The sequence below is a fragment of the Artemia sp. Qi Xiang Cuo genome, chromosome 15 (assembly GCF_049724085.1).
Source record: "Artemia sp. Qi Xiang Cuo chromosome 15, ASM4972408v1, whole genome shotgun sequence".
NCBI lineage: Eukaryota > Metazoa > Arthropoda > Branchiopoda > Anostraca > Artemiidae > Artemia > Artemia sp. Qi Xiang Cuo.
In genome coordinates this window covers 34005855-34022964 of record NC_142808.1, presented here as the reverse complement: position 1 = coordinate 34022964, position 17110 = coordinate 34005855, and the positions used below count along the sequence as shown (strand labels likewise).

Below are 17110 nucleotides of genomic sequence, written 5' to 3'. Positions count from 1 at the left end.
GAATTATGATGTAAAATTGTTTTCGTCACATCTTGAATAAAAACCTTTCTCCTTTGTCCAATTTTTGTCTCTAGTTAAAAATTAGATATGACTTTTAAAGCGCCACATCCCGTTTAAAAAAGTTCATCATATTACTCAATGGAAGAAACTCAATCAACGAATTATGTCATGTATTTCTCTGGATGAAGCGTATTGCCTTTGCTGTATGTCAACAATTCAGAGAACTAGAAAAACGTATCCATTGCGTCGAATAACAAGATTTGCCAGACGGCATCCAAGTTGGTTATCTAAACGTGAAATCCATCATGTTGTCCAAGCGTTTAATCGAAAGCTTAAGCTATATATCTAGGAATGAATTAAGAGCTTTTTCTGGTACTACATCGTGCTGCTTGCAACAAAAAGATATAGATAAAAATAAAGGTTACGCTCCACCACTAAGCAGAGAACAGTAAGTTGACTTTTCTTTCCTTACTAGCATGCCCGTACGCGGAGGCAAGACAATTAGTACTGCAACTCTCCCCATTTCCCCTATGAAAGGAAGATTATTTCTTTAATTTTTCTATATGATTCACGAGATTTTGCATCCTCTTCGCTCTCCCGACGTAAAATCCCTTGTCACGTGTATGTGTTAGCCTTAATCATATGAAGGAAAAGTAGAATTACCTACTTTCATTTATTTATTATCGACTTTAGTTACAGCTATTTTCTAATAATGTATTAAAATATTATGTATATTCTAATGTATTCTATTAATGTATTAGAATATTTTATAATATAGCTATTTTCGATTATTTTCTAATAATCTTCGGTAAAATTCTACTTTAGCTACTTTTGGCTATCTTGGGAAGGGGTTAGGTTAGGAAAATGAGACGTTCAGGGATGGGTCTACAGGCTAAAGTATGTCCCGGGAAGGTATTTTGAAGTACCTACCTCCACTCCTTCTCCCTCTAAAGGGTCATGAAATTTGCCTACATGACAGGTCTATACCCATTGAAATTTTGACAAAACAACATTTTACCTTAATTTTCAGTTATCAGTTTCTTTTTCTCTGGCTTTAGCTCTGAAAATGCAATTTCAGTTATTTGAGCAGAATTTTAAGACACATAAATAATTTATTTCCAATATTTAGGAAATGTATTTGAATATCTTTAAAACCTTATAAATTGGGATTGAGCAAAGTTGTGAAGCTAAAAACCATTTTGTTGTACTTCATTTAAGCAGAAGATCTATTTTGCAAGGTTTCACTTATATAACTCATATATTTTTAAAGGTCATCAAAGGTCAGGACCCACTAGAGGGAGAAGGAGTGGAGGTGGGTACTTCAAAATATATTCCCAGGACATACTTTAGCCTGTAGACCCATCCCTGAAAGTTTCATTTTCTTAACCTAACCCCTTTCCAAGATAGTCAAAAGTAGCTAAAGTAGAATTTTACCTAATCTTCCACTTCTTACAGCTACTAAAATTCTAAATATTGGGCTATTTGCTATATTAGAATTTAGGTGAGTTAAGTGAGCAGAACTTTCAAGAATCGACCAGGAGCCTAAACTATAGCACGGACAAGGGGTTTTCCTGTTCCTATTTACACTCCTTCTGTATTTTTTTTTTATCATTGAAGGTCAGTATTTGAGCGGAAGGGGTGATCTCGCCCCTGCTCAGTGTTGAAGTGGGTATCATCTAGAGCTTAATCTGATTAGCTATTATCTGTCACAGATATTGTCGAATTGCTAAGTTTTAAGATTCAAATTACTGAGTTAGAAACTTTAGTCATGTTACTTTATGGTATTAGTCACTTAGGCGGGCTAGTTTTCAATTTACGATCATCGAAGTTTTTCTACACGTTTTCTGCCAAAATGATTTCTCAGAAGCCCATTTTTTTCTTTAATACTCAATGTCTAAGATTACGGTAGAGAAGGGGAAAAAAAAAGAAATTTCACCGATTGTGTTACATGTAATTAATTCAAATGGTTAGAACAGAGAAGAAGCGTACTTTCTTTATGAGTAAAGACTAAAGAATTTACAAGATTGCAATAATTAAAGTACGTATTGTTGTGTTCCAGGCTACCTATGGAGGAGAATGCCCCCATAGATTGGGGGCATGCACCCCTCAATCTTTGAAAAAAGATACAAATGTACCTCGCGTCATAATTTCAGTGTAAATTTTGGACCTGCCACTGGAACAAACTTCGATAACATCAACCAAATTACACTTTTCAGGCGTGTTGAAAAGATACCGTGCGAAGATCAGGTGCTATAATCCGAAAAGCTTTTTTGTAAATAGTGTTGTGTGATATTAGGTATCTAAATAAAAACCACTTAAAAAGTAGACATAAAATGCTCTTCCGTACTTTATTTCCAAAAAAAAAGAAACAAGTTTTAAAATTAAGCATGCCTTTTTATTAGCCCCGTAAACGCCAGACAGTAGTATAATCAAGATTTTGAAAAAAATGTATTGTGCTTTCAATTTTTAACTGTGGGAATTATTTTGGGAAACCCTTAAACTGAATAACTGCCGAGTTGAATATGGTTTTGAAAAATATAGTTTTTCATAGCATTTTCGGTACTCTTGCATTATACGGGCCTTTCTAAAAAGTCAAGCTTGGTTAATGTTAATGAGATAAAATAAAATGAGATGAATATATAATAGTTTAGAAACAAATTTGGGCTATATATTTGAACATTAGGGAGGTGGGGGTAAAGCATAGCATATATTAAATACGTAACCTAACCTAACCTAGGCACCTCCCCCCCGGAAACCCCAAAAAACAACAGTTTAAATATAGTATACGCAATAAAGACATGCTATGTATTGTATTACTCTATAGCGGTTAACCCATCAAAAACGGGTTTTTCGTGACTGGTTTCCTTGTAAAGGCCCATATAATGCAAGAGTACCGCATTTTCAATGAAAACTATCAAAATGTTTATAAAAATGTTTTGTGTATAACTGTTTTTATTTGTTAAACACTAATAAGAATAGTATATACTTCGAGATGCGCGTTAGGACCCTTTAAGGATCCGACCTCCTGCCCTAAGATCTTTGTATTGTAGGGATTTCCTTTCAACAGAATTCTTGTTCAGTTTGCCTGTTTTGCTACTTTGACTAATTCCTCTCCCCACTAAATAAACTTTCCAATGTTCATGATAGCAAAAAGAGAATCAGAAGATTTTGGTACTAGTGCATTAGATGGTCACTTTTATATACTATGCAAGGAAACCAGTCATGCAATGACAGACGAAACCCGCCAGAGACCGGTTATTTTCAAAGAGACCGCTATTAAGAAATTGAATGCAGAGTAGTTTTCATTGCGTCTACGATATTTAAACTGTTGTTTTTTGGAGTTTTAAGGGGCGAAGGTACCTAGGTTAGGTTACGTATTTAATATATGCTATGCTTCACCCCCCCCCCCGGCATGTGCAAATTTATAGCCCAAATTTGTTTCTAAAATATTATATATTAATCCTATTTTATTTTATTTCATTAGCATTAACGGAACTTGACTTTTTAGAAGTGACCATCTAATGCACCAGTACCGATATTTCAGAGGATCAAAAGAGATCTTTGAAATATCGATTTCTAGACTTTGATGTATTGAACTATTGGAAGTGAAAAACATCGATACAAAGATATGGGAGAACCCAATATCAGTGACTCGTTACTGATTGTCATTTTGTTGGCATAGCATTTATATGGTAAGCCATTTATATGGTAAGCCATCAAGTCTAACAGAACAATTGTTTAAGTCTAATCGATTTTCCCGAGACAATTATAAGTTTATATCTTATTTCAAAAGGGGTTCCAAAATTTTGGGGTTCTATTTTTCGAATCTCTTAAGGCTATACTCATACAGACAAAACCCAGACAAAACTCGTATAAAAATTGAATCAATCAATCGTCCAGTAGATTTAATTTAGGTAAACGAGAAAAAAGCAAATAATCGTAATTAGACAAAGATATCAGAAGCTCGTTTTAATTATCACAGCTTGTAGAAATAGATCTAAAGTCCAAATCAGGGCTGAGTTGGTTTGGGCTACTGCCCAACTTGTGAAGCTTGGAAGCTTCTTTGACCTATCTCCACTTCAATTTTTCAAAATCAGGTTTAGAATGTACTCTGATTGGTTAACTTTGGTTTATCTGTTTCCAGAAAATATTTCAGTCAGATTCTAAACCAAATTTTTAATATTACCTATTTTCAGAGAATAGTTGAAGCCCTGCAAGGGAGGGGAGATAGACCATCACTTTCAAAGCCCTATTTTATGATGTAGATACCTTCCCGAGTTTCATTGTGTACAACAATGGCTAAATTTCAAGCTAACAACTTTCTGTGTTTATGGAAAAGCCACTATGTCACTAGATGCACCTGTAAATAATTAAACAGGATGTTTTTAATTGAGCTTGCAATTTATCAATCTTAGCTGGTAAGGAGCTGCAGTACAATCATTTTTAAAAAGAGGACCACATTGCTAAACAGCAATCTTTTAAAAGATCACATTTTTTCCACAGTTCCTAAATCGTGTTTTCTAGACACTCTTGTTTATCAGTATGGCAGGGCCATCCGTATCTAAAGACCTCATGGTGAAATTCTAGTTTAGCTAATTTTTGCTTTCTTGGAAAAGGGTTAGGTTAGGAAAATAACTTTTAATGATTGATCTGCAGACTTAGGTATGTCCTAGAAGGTATTCTGGAGTACCTACCTCCACTCCTTCTCCCTCTAGAGGGTACTGACCTTTTATGACCTTTAAGAATCTTTGTTTTCTGAAAGTGAAACCTTGCAAAATAGTTCTTGTGCTTAAATGATATACAAGAAAATTGTTTTCAGCTTCAGAACTTTGTTCAATCTAAATTTATGAAGCTTGAAATATCTGCAAATACATCTCCTAAATTTAGAAAAAAATTACTGTTATGGCTTAAAATTCTACTTAAATAACAGGGATTGCATTTTCGAGGCTAAAACCAGAGAAAAATAAGCCACAAACTGGAAATTAAGGTAAAATTTTATTTAGTCAAAATTGCGATGTCAAGTCAAGTAGGCCAATTTCTAAGACTTAGGAATTAGAAAAGGGGTAACATTGAAGCTTGGCAATACCTTCCCTGAATGTTTTTTGTCCTGGATTCACAAGTTGAATTTTCCTAACCTAGCCCCTTTCCAAGATAGCAAAAAGTAGGTAAACTAGAATTTTACCGTATATCCTTTATTAGTATTAATTTAAAAAACAAAGTTTTTCCGAGGGAAGCAAAGAGCGAAGTTGAAACTTAAAACGGACAAAAATTATTACTTCACAGCCTATTTAACATATATATTAATATAACTAGTATAAATAAACCAACTAATTATGTTTCCCTATGCTTTTATGATTATACAAAACTAGCGCTTTACTGAAAACACAAAAGTAACGTATAATAAAAAAGATTATTGTTTAAAGAGTCAAAAATAAGTATTTAACCTGACAACACTAAACGAATTTAAAATGTTATCTATAGTCTTACACGAGTTTCGACATTAGTAACTTTCAGTATACAATTAAAATTATCTTAAAAGCATAAGCGTAAAACTAAATATTTTTAATAACCGCAAAGTAATAGAAAATCATACAGAAATATCGGATTAATTTATCAAGCAGCATTTTGCTCTCACAAGCTATAATACCAATAGTGGGTAATATACAGTCTTAAATTGTAAGAAATATGCTTTAGTATCACTTGAAATGAAGATCAAATAAGACATATGAACTCTCGAAATCCGATTGTTTCTCTCTATACAACAGTGAATTTCAAGCTATGATGCAAATTCTAAAGCTAGTCTATAGTCCTAATACTATCAATATGGCCTTTTTGAGAACCAAAACGAGAGCCAGTCATTGGACTGAACCATTGTGCAGAAGTGACACCAAATTAAACGTATAAAAATAAAGAAAATCCTAAAATGGATTGTTGCTTTATCTTGAAAGGGATTGATCCTAAAAGGGATTGATAATATTTTGATTCTATAAAGTGTTTTTAATTGGTTTGCTTTAACTGTACCAAAAGTCTTATATTATTTTGTGTTTTCAGTAAAGCACTAGTTTTGTATAATCCTAAAAGCATAGGGAAACATAATTAGTTGGTTTATTTATACTAGTTATATTGGCATGTACTAAAAATATTGTGAAATGATAATTTATATCCTGTTTGAGTTTCAACATTGCTCTCTGTGTCCCTTGGGAGAACTTTGTTTTTTTAAATTAATCGTTGCTTGTATTTTATTACAATTTGCTGCAGAAACAACGTCGCCGTGATCTTTTTTTATTTATACAGAATAATGTACGCTCGTTTTATGTTGTAATGTCACTTCTTAGTTTCAGTTGAAAATATTCACAAATATGACCTATGATTCACGTGAACATACCACTCGATGCCTATTTTTTGGTTTCTTCCGAATATAATAATTGTTTTTGGCGCGAATTCAATTTTAAACCCTTATGAAGAGAACCTGTAACCTTTTTGCATCCTATGCACCATCCTACCTTTTTTATTGTTTTTTTTTTATATAAATAGATTTTCCATTTTTCTTTCCCTACTCAGCTTATCGAAAACTTGCATTTCCCCCTTATATCAAAGAACAGTATATTTCCGCTATTCGCCGAAACAATTGATAAATAGCAGAAAACACTCCCTAGAGAATATGGAGAAAGTAGATCACATTTAGACGTTTAGCAATTAGCACTGAAAATACTTCCTAGAATACAGTATTTTTATTACAATATTTCTAATTTTCAACAATTACTCATTCATATTTTGAACTAGCTCATATTCACTAAGTACATAAATATTCAAATATTTGATCATATTTACTAAGGCAGCCACTGACGCCATAAAGAATTGCCCCTTCTCTCTGAAGAAATAAAATTTCAAACAAAATATCATTCAAAACATTGAATATAATAAGAAATCACCAATATTTTAATGAAGGGAGTGTGCAGGAGAAACAGGGTTGCCACCCCTAGTGATTTATCACTATTCCTAGTTATTTTTTATGTTGCCTAGTGTGATTTTTACCTAAATCTAGTGATTTATGATTCTTTGTTTTGATATGAAAATAAATTTCCTTTGTTTTTAAAAAATTAAATTTAGCAGCAATTTTGTCTACAAGGTGGGGGACTGTAATTATCCAACAAAATGTTTTGGACCATGCTGATTTCTATTTCTGATCATGCTATATTCATGATCTCCATCCTGGAAAATAAGAAAATTTTCCTATTTTTGCACAAGTTTAGATGATGCTTTGAGTTGGCCTATTGAATTGACCTTTATCTTTTTTCTGGATTCTAATATAGGCTTCACTGAACGTTTGCAGGAATACGTTGCAAAAAGGAAAATTTTCTGATTTTTAAGCAAGTTTAGATGATTCTCTGAGATAAAGTTTAAGGCCATTTCTTCATTATGGATTTTTAGGCAAATTTGCCCGTACTTTTTTTTCAGTCAGCCTCAGTCTCTATTGGTACTTTTTAAGGCTCAAAAAGGCAAATCAGGCACATCTGAATTGGTTTTATTTCATAATAACAGCGTAGACCAGAAGTATTCCCAGTAATCAATCAAGAGGGATTATATATATCAAATTCACATTTTTGGAGCGTTTTTTTATCCTCTCGCCCCCCCCCCAAAAAAAAGTATATTATTGGTAAATACATGAACATTTTTTGCGGGGGAGTTTTCTGTAGGGGGGAGGAAGAATAAATGGGGGAGCTTCAGTGAGAAGAAAAATTTTGGGAAAATATACCCTTAAATTTTCAACAAAATCCTTTTTATTTGGCATTCTTCCTCTTGGGATGGTCAATTTTACGTATGGAGAGGATTTTTCTTGGAATTGTAGTCCCTTTCTCTGGTCCTATAGTCAAATTTAAAATGATATTCAAGAAACTTCAAACTACTCTTGAAGTTCAAACCGTGTAGATTGATATAGCCTATTTACGGTAAAACCCTTTGAGAAATAGCACAAAAAGTGCCTTTTTATTGCCATATAGCACTTGCAGATAGCAGAATTTATAAAAAAGTACGTATATATGAGAAACAGCTTTTGAATGAGCCATTAGGAATCTCTATGATGTTGTAATACCCCGCTAGACCTGTTGAAAAAAAAAAAAAAAAAAAAAAAAACGGGAGATGGATCAGTGCTACCGATGCAAAAAATTGATTTTCCTTGTTGTTCAGGGAGGGGGACTGTAACTTCCCTGTATAAGGTTTTGACCATTTTGATTCCAATGGTACACTTTTCATTTTGATCTGACGCCATTTTCGAGTGGGTTTGAGGCTTTTTTCGAAATCACCATAAATTTCTTTTCGCAATAAACTTTTACTTTTAAGACAATCCGAAATAATAGTTTACATTCCTGTGTTAGTGTCATATGGGAATTTTTTTTCACTAGGCAGTTTTTTTCAAAACGCGTTTTTTAACTTTTGGTTACTATGGGCTGTGGTTCGCTCTTTACTAGGCTGCAGCTGCCGCTGCAACCATGATACCTCGCCAGGACATGCTTTAAAAAAAATGAGCCACGAAAATGACTGAAAAAAACAACAGCGGATACTGATATTCCCGATACGATACATGCGATACTAATACGCACGATACCGATACGCGCCATATCGATACGCCCGATACCACATACAACCCTTCCCCAGGGACTATGGAGGCCCATATCATCAAAACCATATATATCGGACTTTGAACTATGTTACACAAAATGGCTATCTCAAAATTTTTATAGGACTTGTTAGGGGGGAGGGGTTCCTGAAGGGAGGGGGGCTATTTGCCCTCCAATCTTTTTGGTCATTTAAAAAGGGCACTTACAAATTTAATTCCCTTTCAAATGAGCTATTACACACCCCTCTATGATGCTCTGGCCACCCGTTAGCTCTTCTAGAAAAAAAAAAAAAAAAAGCAGATCAGTGCTACCCATGCAAAAGTCATTTTCCTTGGTGTTCAAAGTGGGGGACTTTAATTATCCTACGAAAGATTTTCGACCATGCTAATTCCAATGGTGCACTTTTTATTTCGATTTGATACCATTTTCAAGGGGTTTCAGGCTCTTTTTTGAAATCACCATAAATTCCTTTTCGCAATAAACTTTTCCTTCTAAGATTAACCGTAACGATAGTTACCACTCCTGATTCAGTGTCAGATGGCATTTTTTCTCACTAGACAGTTTTTTTGAAAACAAGTTTTCAACTTTTAATTACTATGGGCTGTGGTTCGCTCTTTACTAGGATGCAGCTGCCACTGCAACCATGATTTATTGTTTTGTACGGAATGTGCGGCCTTTCTAATTAGCAAATTGCGATTTTAGTGAAGAGCAAGAAGGTGTTTTCAAACGAGCAATGGAGAAAGCTAAAGGAGAGTATGATCCAGAGCATCCATTATCTTCTTCCATGAAAGCGACAAAACATGCAGCCAAAGATGTTGCTGAAGGTGCAAAAGAAAAAGTAAAGTCGGCATACGAATCCATCAAAGAGTCGGTGAGTAGTACTTCGAGTGAGGCTCAAAATCGAGGAGAGTCAATGTATGGTAAAACAAAGGAAACAGTGTCAGATACAGCAAGCAAAGCAAAAGAAAAGGCTGAAAGCATGTATGACACTGCAAAGGAGACGGCCAAATCAGGAGCAGATAAAGTAAGCATTTTTTTCCCACAAGCATTATTTGCAAGCTTAAATGCATCGGTGTACGGTGTAATAAGATCTTTTTCTTCAGTTACCATTCTAGATAAGGCCCTCTTCAGAAGGAAAATCGTAACAAAATATAAGTAGTGACATTACATTCCTTATTTTATGCTGTTCGAGTATTTCATACGAGTTTCTGATAATGCGCCCGCCCCTGATCTGGTCCTATATATAGCGCTAATAATGTATTTCTTCGTTGTTTGCCTCTCTATGCGTCGTATAACGCATAGCATCCAGTCTTGGTTATCAGATATAGTTTAGCCTGAGCTACAACAATGGAATTACGGATAAAATATTATTTGTAATCATTTTAAAATGTCGATAGCAATCGAAGAAAACATGATTCTCTGTTTAATAGAACTATGTTGCATATTATAAAGCAAGAATTTTTTGTTCTAGTGTTTTCTTTTAGTTCTGTCCATATCTTACGGTCACATATGGGCCTTCAGGTGGTAGGGGGGGGGGGGAAAGTGCATTGTCAGAAACGCCAATACGATCTTCGGAAAAGTACAAGATAAAGACCAATGGTAATACCTTTGGTTAAGACGTTTCCTTCTTAGGAGGCCCTAACCTAGAATATTATCTTTTCTTGTAGCTTCAGTTGGAAATAACTCTTTTATTTGAACTAGTAATTAGATTTCAGTCAAAAGTTCTAGCACTCACTTATGAATTCATGGTAAGTGAAAGAATGGACACCAAAGACAAGGCTGGGGTGAGATGAGAAATGGTTTAAAATCTCAGGGGATTTCTTGGGTAGTTAAATTAGGAATCTTTAAATTAAATCTGATGGACATGTCTCTGCTGATTACGCCACAGGTGGCTGAATTCGTTTACTAGTCTGTAGCAGGGTTACCACCACCGTCAGTTCCTAAAGTGCTACAATTGCCCAAATTTGCATGCTATACAGTGATTTTTGGTGCTATAGTAAAAAAAATGTCGCGCCTGTCGTAGCTTGCGCCGCGATGTGCACATGGTCCGTTTCAGTGTGGTTAGATTAGTTTTTTTGGTCAATTTTTTAATCTTTTAGTATAAAGGAATAAAAATTTATCCTGAGCTGAGCAGAGCGTTGAATGGGAGAAAGTACGCATACACGAATAACCCATATTTAAATGTATTTAGCATATTGTCATGCATGAAAAATGTTCCAACATATATGTTTATGTGAGACATCATGTAATTGCATTTTATGTGTCTTATGTGTTGTGTCTATATTTGTCATAGGAGAAAACATGCTATATTATATGTAGCACGGGCTAAAGTGCTACGCTTACAAAATTATGGAAACTACGACAAATAATTGTGGAAAGCAGGTCGCACATAACGCATTATATTAAATACCTAACCTAACCTAACATAACCTAACCTAACCGAAACCAACTATCTATTAAATATTTAATAGAAACATACATACATCGTAGTTTTCTCACTCAAAATAAGGAAATCATAACCGATCCAAGAAGCGAAACCGGTTTCTGTTAGATCTTACACAGCTTAATTCTTGAGTGCGTTCCGTTTAACCGTTTGATGCCTGAATATTGAAAAAAGAGAGGAAAAATTCTGCACCTGTTTCTGTGCTTTATTTAAGGTCATTCCGCGACGAAAATGTCAAGAAATAAAATTTATTGATGAAAGTGAAGAAACTACAGAATGGTTCCCACAGGCAACATCCGGCAGTAACAGCACATAGTCAAACATCGCCTAGCTAGTGTGCTAAGATAGGAAACATTTTCTGTTTGGCGGGAAACACAAAACCACTTCGCACTTAATACACTTCACCTTGGAGTGGGCTTGAACACAAGCCCGGCACCTCTGTTTGCTGTCTATCCAAGCTGGAAAGTGCTCCTGGCCGTCGAGTCTCGTCGAGTCTGGTGGGCGGCAACTATACTTTATTTTCTTTTGGGATAGAGCTTCGTTGAGTGGTCTGCCTCTCTTAGGAGTCGCTGAGGATGTGCCAGACAGTAAGGCGCGTGCAACGTCCGTTTTGAACTGCAACAAGTTCATAGGTTTTTGTCCAGTAGGAAGACACCTGCGATATAGGATCCACCCATTTACAATGGAAAGGTCAAACAAGAAAAAGACAATTCGTATGTACCACTTGTTTCTGGACTTGAAGTCAATTCTGTACAGCTCTATCAGCATATCAGCAAGATCAACGCCACCCATAAAGCAATTGTATTCCTTCACGCAGTGTGGTCTATTTACTTCTATATGCTCTTTTCGCTTGCTATCCCACCTCTCACAAGTATCTTCAGAATCCACAGCTGCATAGGTTGATATCAAGTGAACTGGCTTATTATCATACCACTTCAACATTTGACTGCGTTTCCACCCGCCAGTCATACGAGCCTCTTCCTTGCGCTTTCATTTTGCGGTCTAGTTCCAAAGCGCAGCCTTTTAACCAGTTTACTCTAACTGTAGCCAGTGTAAGTATACCCGGGTCATTTAGGATTTGGGCCAGGTCTAGTGACGGAAACCAGTTGTCGTAAAAGTAGTTCATGTAGTTCATGTGGTTTGGGATTCCCCTCGCAAGTCGGAGGACAAAGTCAGCACCAACCCCCAAATCGCTTGTATCAACTGATCCCTTGCCAGTGTAAATTTCTAAATCATACACAAATCCACTTATTCCCGCTCTGGAGATGAACTTGAATCCCCACTTATGTGGTTTTTTCAGATTGTACTGCTTCAGCGATATTCGCTGCTTCGTCGGAACTATTTGCTCATCAATGACCTGGTGTTCTTCCGGGTGTATCTTCATGAAGTTGGCTCGAACCTTCTCTATCAAGGGACGAATTTTATGAATCTTGTCGTAACCAGGGTCTCCCTGAGGCTTGTGCGATACATTGTCATTGAAATGCAAATGCTTCTTTATCAGTTCAAGTCTATCACGTGACATAGCATCGGCTATCAGGGAGTAACGAGTTTCGTTTGTCCTATAGCTGCGATAGGAGGGTATTTTGACTATTCCTGTAAACGAAAGAACTCCTAGGAACGTTCACTGTCAGCTGAAGAAATGCCTAACTGCTTGCCATCCTTCTGAAGTGCATATATATTCGTCTGGTTGCGTATGTGCCTTATTACTTCGTTTTCAAAAACAACATGACATATTCCAATGGAGTCTTGCCCCTCATTTCTTGGTTGACTCGAAGCTGATCTTTCCACAGAGTGTCTGGTGGGATAAAATCTACTTTCCTCCAAGCAATGTCTCGTCGTCTCATTGGTTTGGAAGTAGGAATACTTGGGGCTTGTTGTGGTTGTGTTTCTTCACTTTCATTAGCTTGAGACTCATCTTGACTGTCACAGTCGTTTGGTGTATTTCGACCGGTGTATTCTTAAGCGTGGAGCCGCTATTAGTAAACATAGCCAGGAGGAACAAAAAGAGGATAAGATTGGTTTCAATCTTCACATTGCAGTTCTTACAGGTAAGAAATATAATCTGGACAAAGAACATAATTCACAGCTTGTGCCAATGAAATTGGGCGTGAAGGTAGTTTATTCATAATTGTAGAGTACCCATCTTCCGCTTTTTTGGTGCAGTGGATGCAGATTCGTCCATAGCAACCCTAGAAAAGACATATTGGTTGAGAAACTTAGTCAATCTTACTAATTCTATCTATAGGAAATTTCGTAATTTAGTTACAGAAAGTTTAGTATTTTACTATTGACAATGGCAACCCCAAGCTCAAGCTCCTCAGAGCTACAGATCCTATTTAGTATGGTCGAATCATCAGAAATTATATGATATCGGCGTAAGAACTGTGGTTACGGGATATCTTAGAATATCACACTCCATATACGTTCAGTCGCCTGAAAAGTTCCCATTTCTGACGGATGGTTCCTCTAGGAACCACGATTTTTAGGGCCCCTCCCTTCCCTTAATTTTCACACTATAGATACAAACGACACTTCATTAGAACTTTCAGACCTTCCTCTCTGCCAGGTCAGGGAAATAAAAACTCTAGAATAAAACACTACTTTGTCAATTACAAAAATACATGCCCACCTTTCTGAAAAATCCAAGGAGGCAAAATGTACTTACTTCGACCGTGATTATCTCACCCAAAGGCAGACGATCATAAACTGAAAAAAATACTGGGAATAGAGCTCGTTGACTATCACACAATGATAGCAACCCTGATGGGCTAGCTTGTGTAGTTTTGATAATAAAATATTCTGAAATTTGTGGTTCCTGAGGGAACCTTCAGGCATCAAAGGGTTAAAGGACAAGTACCCTAAATTTAATCATTTTTAATTAAAAATCATGGTTCACGAGGAGTAATCTTTCTTTTGATTGCAATTCGCTTTTTTGTGGTTTTGATTATTGTAGAGTATTTGACAAGTTTAGTTTTTCAAACAGTACATGGTAAAATGTGGAATTTCGGATTTTTTTTGCCAGAAGAGAGATCACGGATGTGTTTAATATTTTTTTGGCGGGGGGGGGGGGTGGGGGAGGTTTTTTTGACAGGGGTGATCGTATCGGCCCAGGCGGTCCTAGAATATTGTGAGAGGGCTCATTCAAACGGGAAATAAAAGTTCTAATGGCCTTTTTAACTGACCAAAAAGATTGGAGGCCAATCTTGCCCCTCCCCCGCCCCTTTTTCCCAAAGTCGTCCTATCAAAATTTTGACATAGCCATTTTGCTCATCATAGTTGAAAAGCCCAATAACTATGCCTTTGGATATAACATGACCCTCCCCCCCTCCACATTCCCAGGGGAAAGGTTCTTAAGTCATAACATTTGCCCATTTTTTACACATTAATTAAAAAAAATTTCCACAAAATAAGTTTTTCAAAGAAAGTAAAGAACTCTATTAAACCAAAAATGAGCAAAAATAAAATCAAATAATCTACCAAGCGTGAAACTACCACAAATCAGCATTGATAAATAAATGAAACCCAAAACGAACAGAAATTATAATAAATAACCGCGCCAAACTCAAAACGAGCAGAAATTAACTTGAGTAGGGCTATGCCTTCCCAAGGCCTGAACATAATTTGCACTTTACTGAAAAAATATAATGTTTTTACTGTTATAACTTTAATAAATAGAATAATATTAGCATTTTGATTACTAAATATCAGTATATGTATATTAAACTGACAATGCACATTCATTTGTATTTTTTTTTCAGTAAAATGCAATTTATGTTCTGGCCTTTGGAAGGCATAGGGAATGTGAACCCTACTCATGTTAATTTCTGCTCGTTTTGAGTTTGACTCGGTTATTTATTGTAACTTCTATTCGTTTTGGGTTTCATTTATTTATCGATGCTGATTTGTGGTAGTTTTAAAAATCTGGACACAAATAGTAGTGTCTAATTTAGTTTCATACCTCCTCTAGTTGACCTGAAATAGAAAACTTGATACCATTCGCCAAAAAAAATCTGTTTACTTTCTTTGATAGCTTGGATACACTTACGCTATTTTGATTTGGTTTAATTTTAAAAGCAGAAGTAGCCCCGAAAGTTTGAACATAATACCCTCAGTCATTCTTGGGATACTGCTGAGATGCCTTATTGGGAATTAGCATTAATGCTTTGCATTTTGATTTATTCCTAAGGCAACAGTTGTTCTTAAGGTTTAGTTTTTAAACATAAAGGCCAAATCGGAGGGTGGGCGTTTGAAGGATATAGTTGCCCCCCCAATCATTTTTGACTATCAAAAAGGGCATTAGCCCTTTCTACTTTCAATCGAATGAGCCCTTTTAGAAGTTCTTAAGACAAATCCTTATATACGGTGCCCTGGTCTAAACAAAAAAAAAAAAAAAAAAGAAAAAAAACAATAATAAATGGAACCCAAATCGATCTTTACTATAAAAATGTCAAGCCTTTCAATCACTTTCGACTTAAAGAGGGCACTAGCCCTTTCAATTTCTAATCGAATGAGCCCTTCTTGAGTTTCTACGACAACGCTTTCTATAAACACCTTACATGCCCATGGGCATAAATTACAATCCTTGCCCTAAGGGCTGTGAGGGGGTTGTCATCCTCAAAGACCTAATTTCCAGAATTTTCAACTACGCCAAACAAAATGGCTATCTCCAAATTCTGATTGGATGTGTTTGGGGAAATGGTGGGCGTTAGAGGGGCGTTAGTTGCTCTCCAATCACTCAACTATTAAAAAAGGCACTAGCCCTTTCAATTTCCAATCGAATGAGTCCTTTTGAAGTTTCTACGACAACGCTTTCAATAAAAACTTTACATTTCCCCAGGGTATAACTTACAACCCTTGCCCGGCGGGGGGGGGGTGTCATCCTCAAAGACCTAATTTCCAGAGCTTTCAACTACGTTGAAGAAAATTGCTATCTCATAATTTTGATTGGATGTGTGGGGAAATGGTGGGCGTGAGGGGGGAGGGGGTAAGTAGCCCTCCAATCACTTACAACTATTTAAAAGGGCACTAGCCCTTTCAATTTCCAATAGAATGAGCCCTTTTTGAAGATTCTACGACAACGCTTTCTATAGAAACCTTATATTCCCCAGGGCATAACTTACAACCCTTGACCTGAGGGCTGTGAGGGGGTTGTAATCATCAGAGACACAATTTCCTGACCTTCCCGCTACGTTAAACAGAATGGCTACCTAAAAATTTTGATTGGATGTGTTTGGGGAAATGGTGGGCGTGAGAGGGTGGTTACTTGCCATCCAATCACTTTCGACTATTAAAAAGGGCACTAACCGTTTCAATTTCCAACCGAATGATTTCTTTTTGAAGTTTCTACGAAAACACTTTCTATATAAAAAACCTGATACGCCCCCAGGGCATAACTTAAAACCTTTGCCGTGGGGGTTTTAGAGGGAGTGTCATCCTCAAAACAAGGTTTTTAAATGTTTCAACTACAATGAAAAAAAAGCGTATCTCAGCATTTTCATTGGATGTGTCTGGAAAAATGATAGGTGTGAGAGGTGTGTTAGTTATCCTCCAATCATTTTCGACTATGAAAAAGAACACGAGCCCTTCTAATTTCCAAAAGAATGAGCCCTTTTTGAAGTTTCTACAACATTCCTATCTATAAAAACCTTATGTCCCCAGGGCAAAACTTAAAACCCTTGCCCTGAGGGCTCTGAGGGGGTTATCATCCTCAAAGACCTAGATTCTAAAACTTAACTACGTTGAACAAAATAGATATCTAAAATTTTTAATTGGATGTTTGGGGAAAAAATGGGTGTGAGAGGGGTGTTAGTTGCCCTCAAATCACTTTTGACTATTAAAAAGGGCACTAGCCCTTTTAAATTTCCAGTCGAATGAGCCCTTTTTCAAGTTTCAACAACAAAGCTTTCAATAAAAACCTTATTTGCCCCCAGAGCATAACTTACAACCCTTACCCTCAGGGCTGTGGGGGGGAGTGTCATGCTCAAAGATAAAATTTCTGGACATTTCAACTACTTTGAACAAAATGGTTATCTCAAAATTTTGATTGGAT

The 17110-nt window shown here is 36.2% G+C and overlaps 1 protein-coding gene across 4 annotated transcripts in view; it reads left to right on the top strand.

The window, feature by feature from the left end:
* Positions 1–230: 230 nt before the first annotated feature.
* Positions 231–17110, top strand: part of LOC148943594 (uncharacterized) — a 37631-nt gene continuing 20751 nt past the window's right edge. For 2 of the 4 annotated variants that reach the window (XM_089100856.1, XM_089100857.1), the window contains exons 1-2: positions 240–448; positions 9321–9642. In XM_089100856.1, the coding sequence (XP_088956982.1) occupies positions 306–448; positions 9321–9642 (465 nt within the window). In that variant the 5' untranslated portion in view covers positions 240–305. Of the gene's footprint in view, positions 449–9320; positions 9643–17110 lie in introns of all 4 variants that reach the window. The other 2 variants (XM_089100854.1, XM_089100855.1) reach the window with 2 other exon arrangements.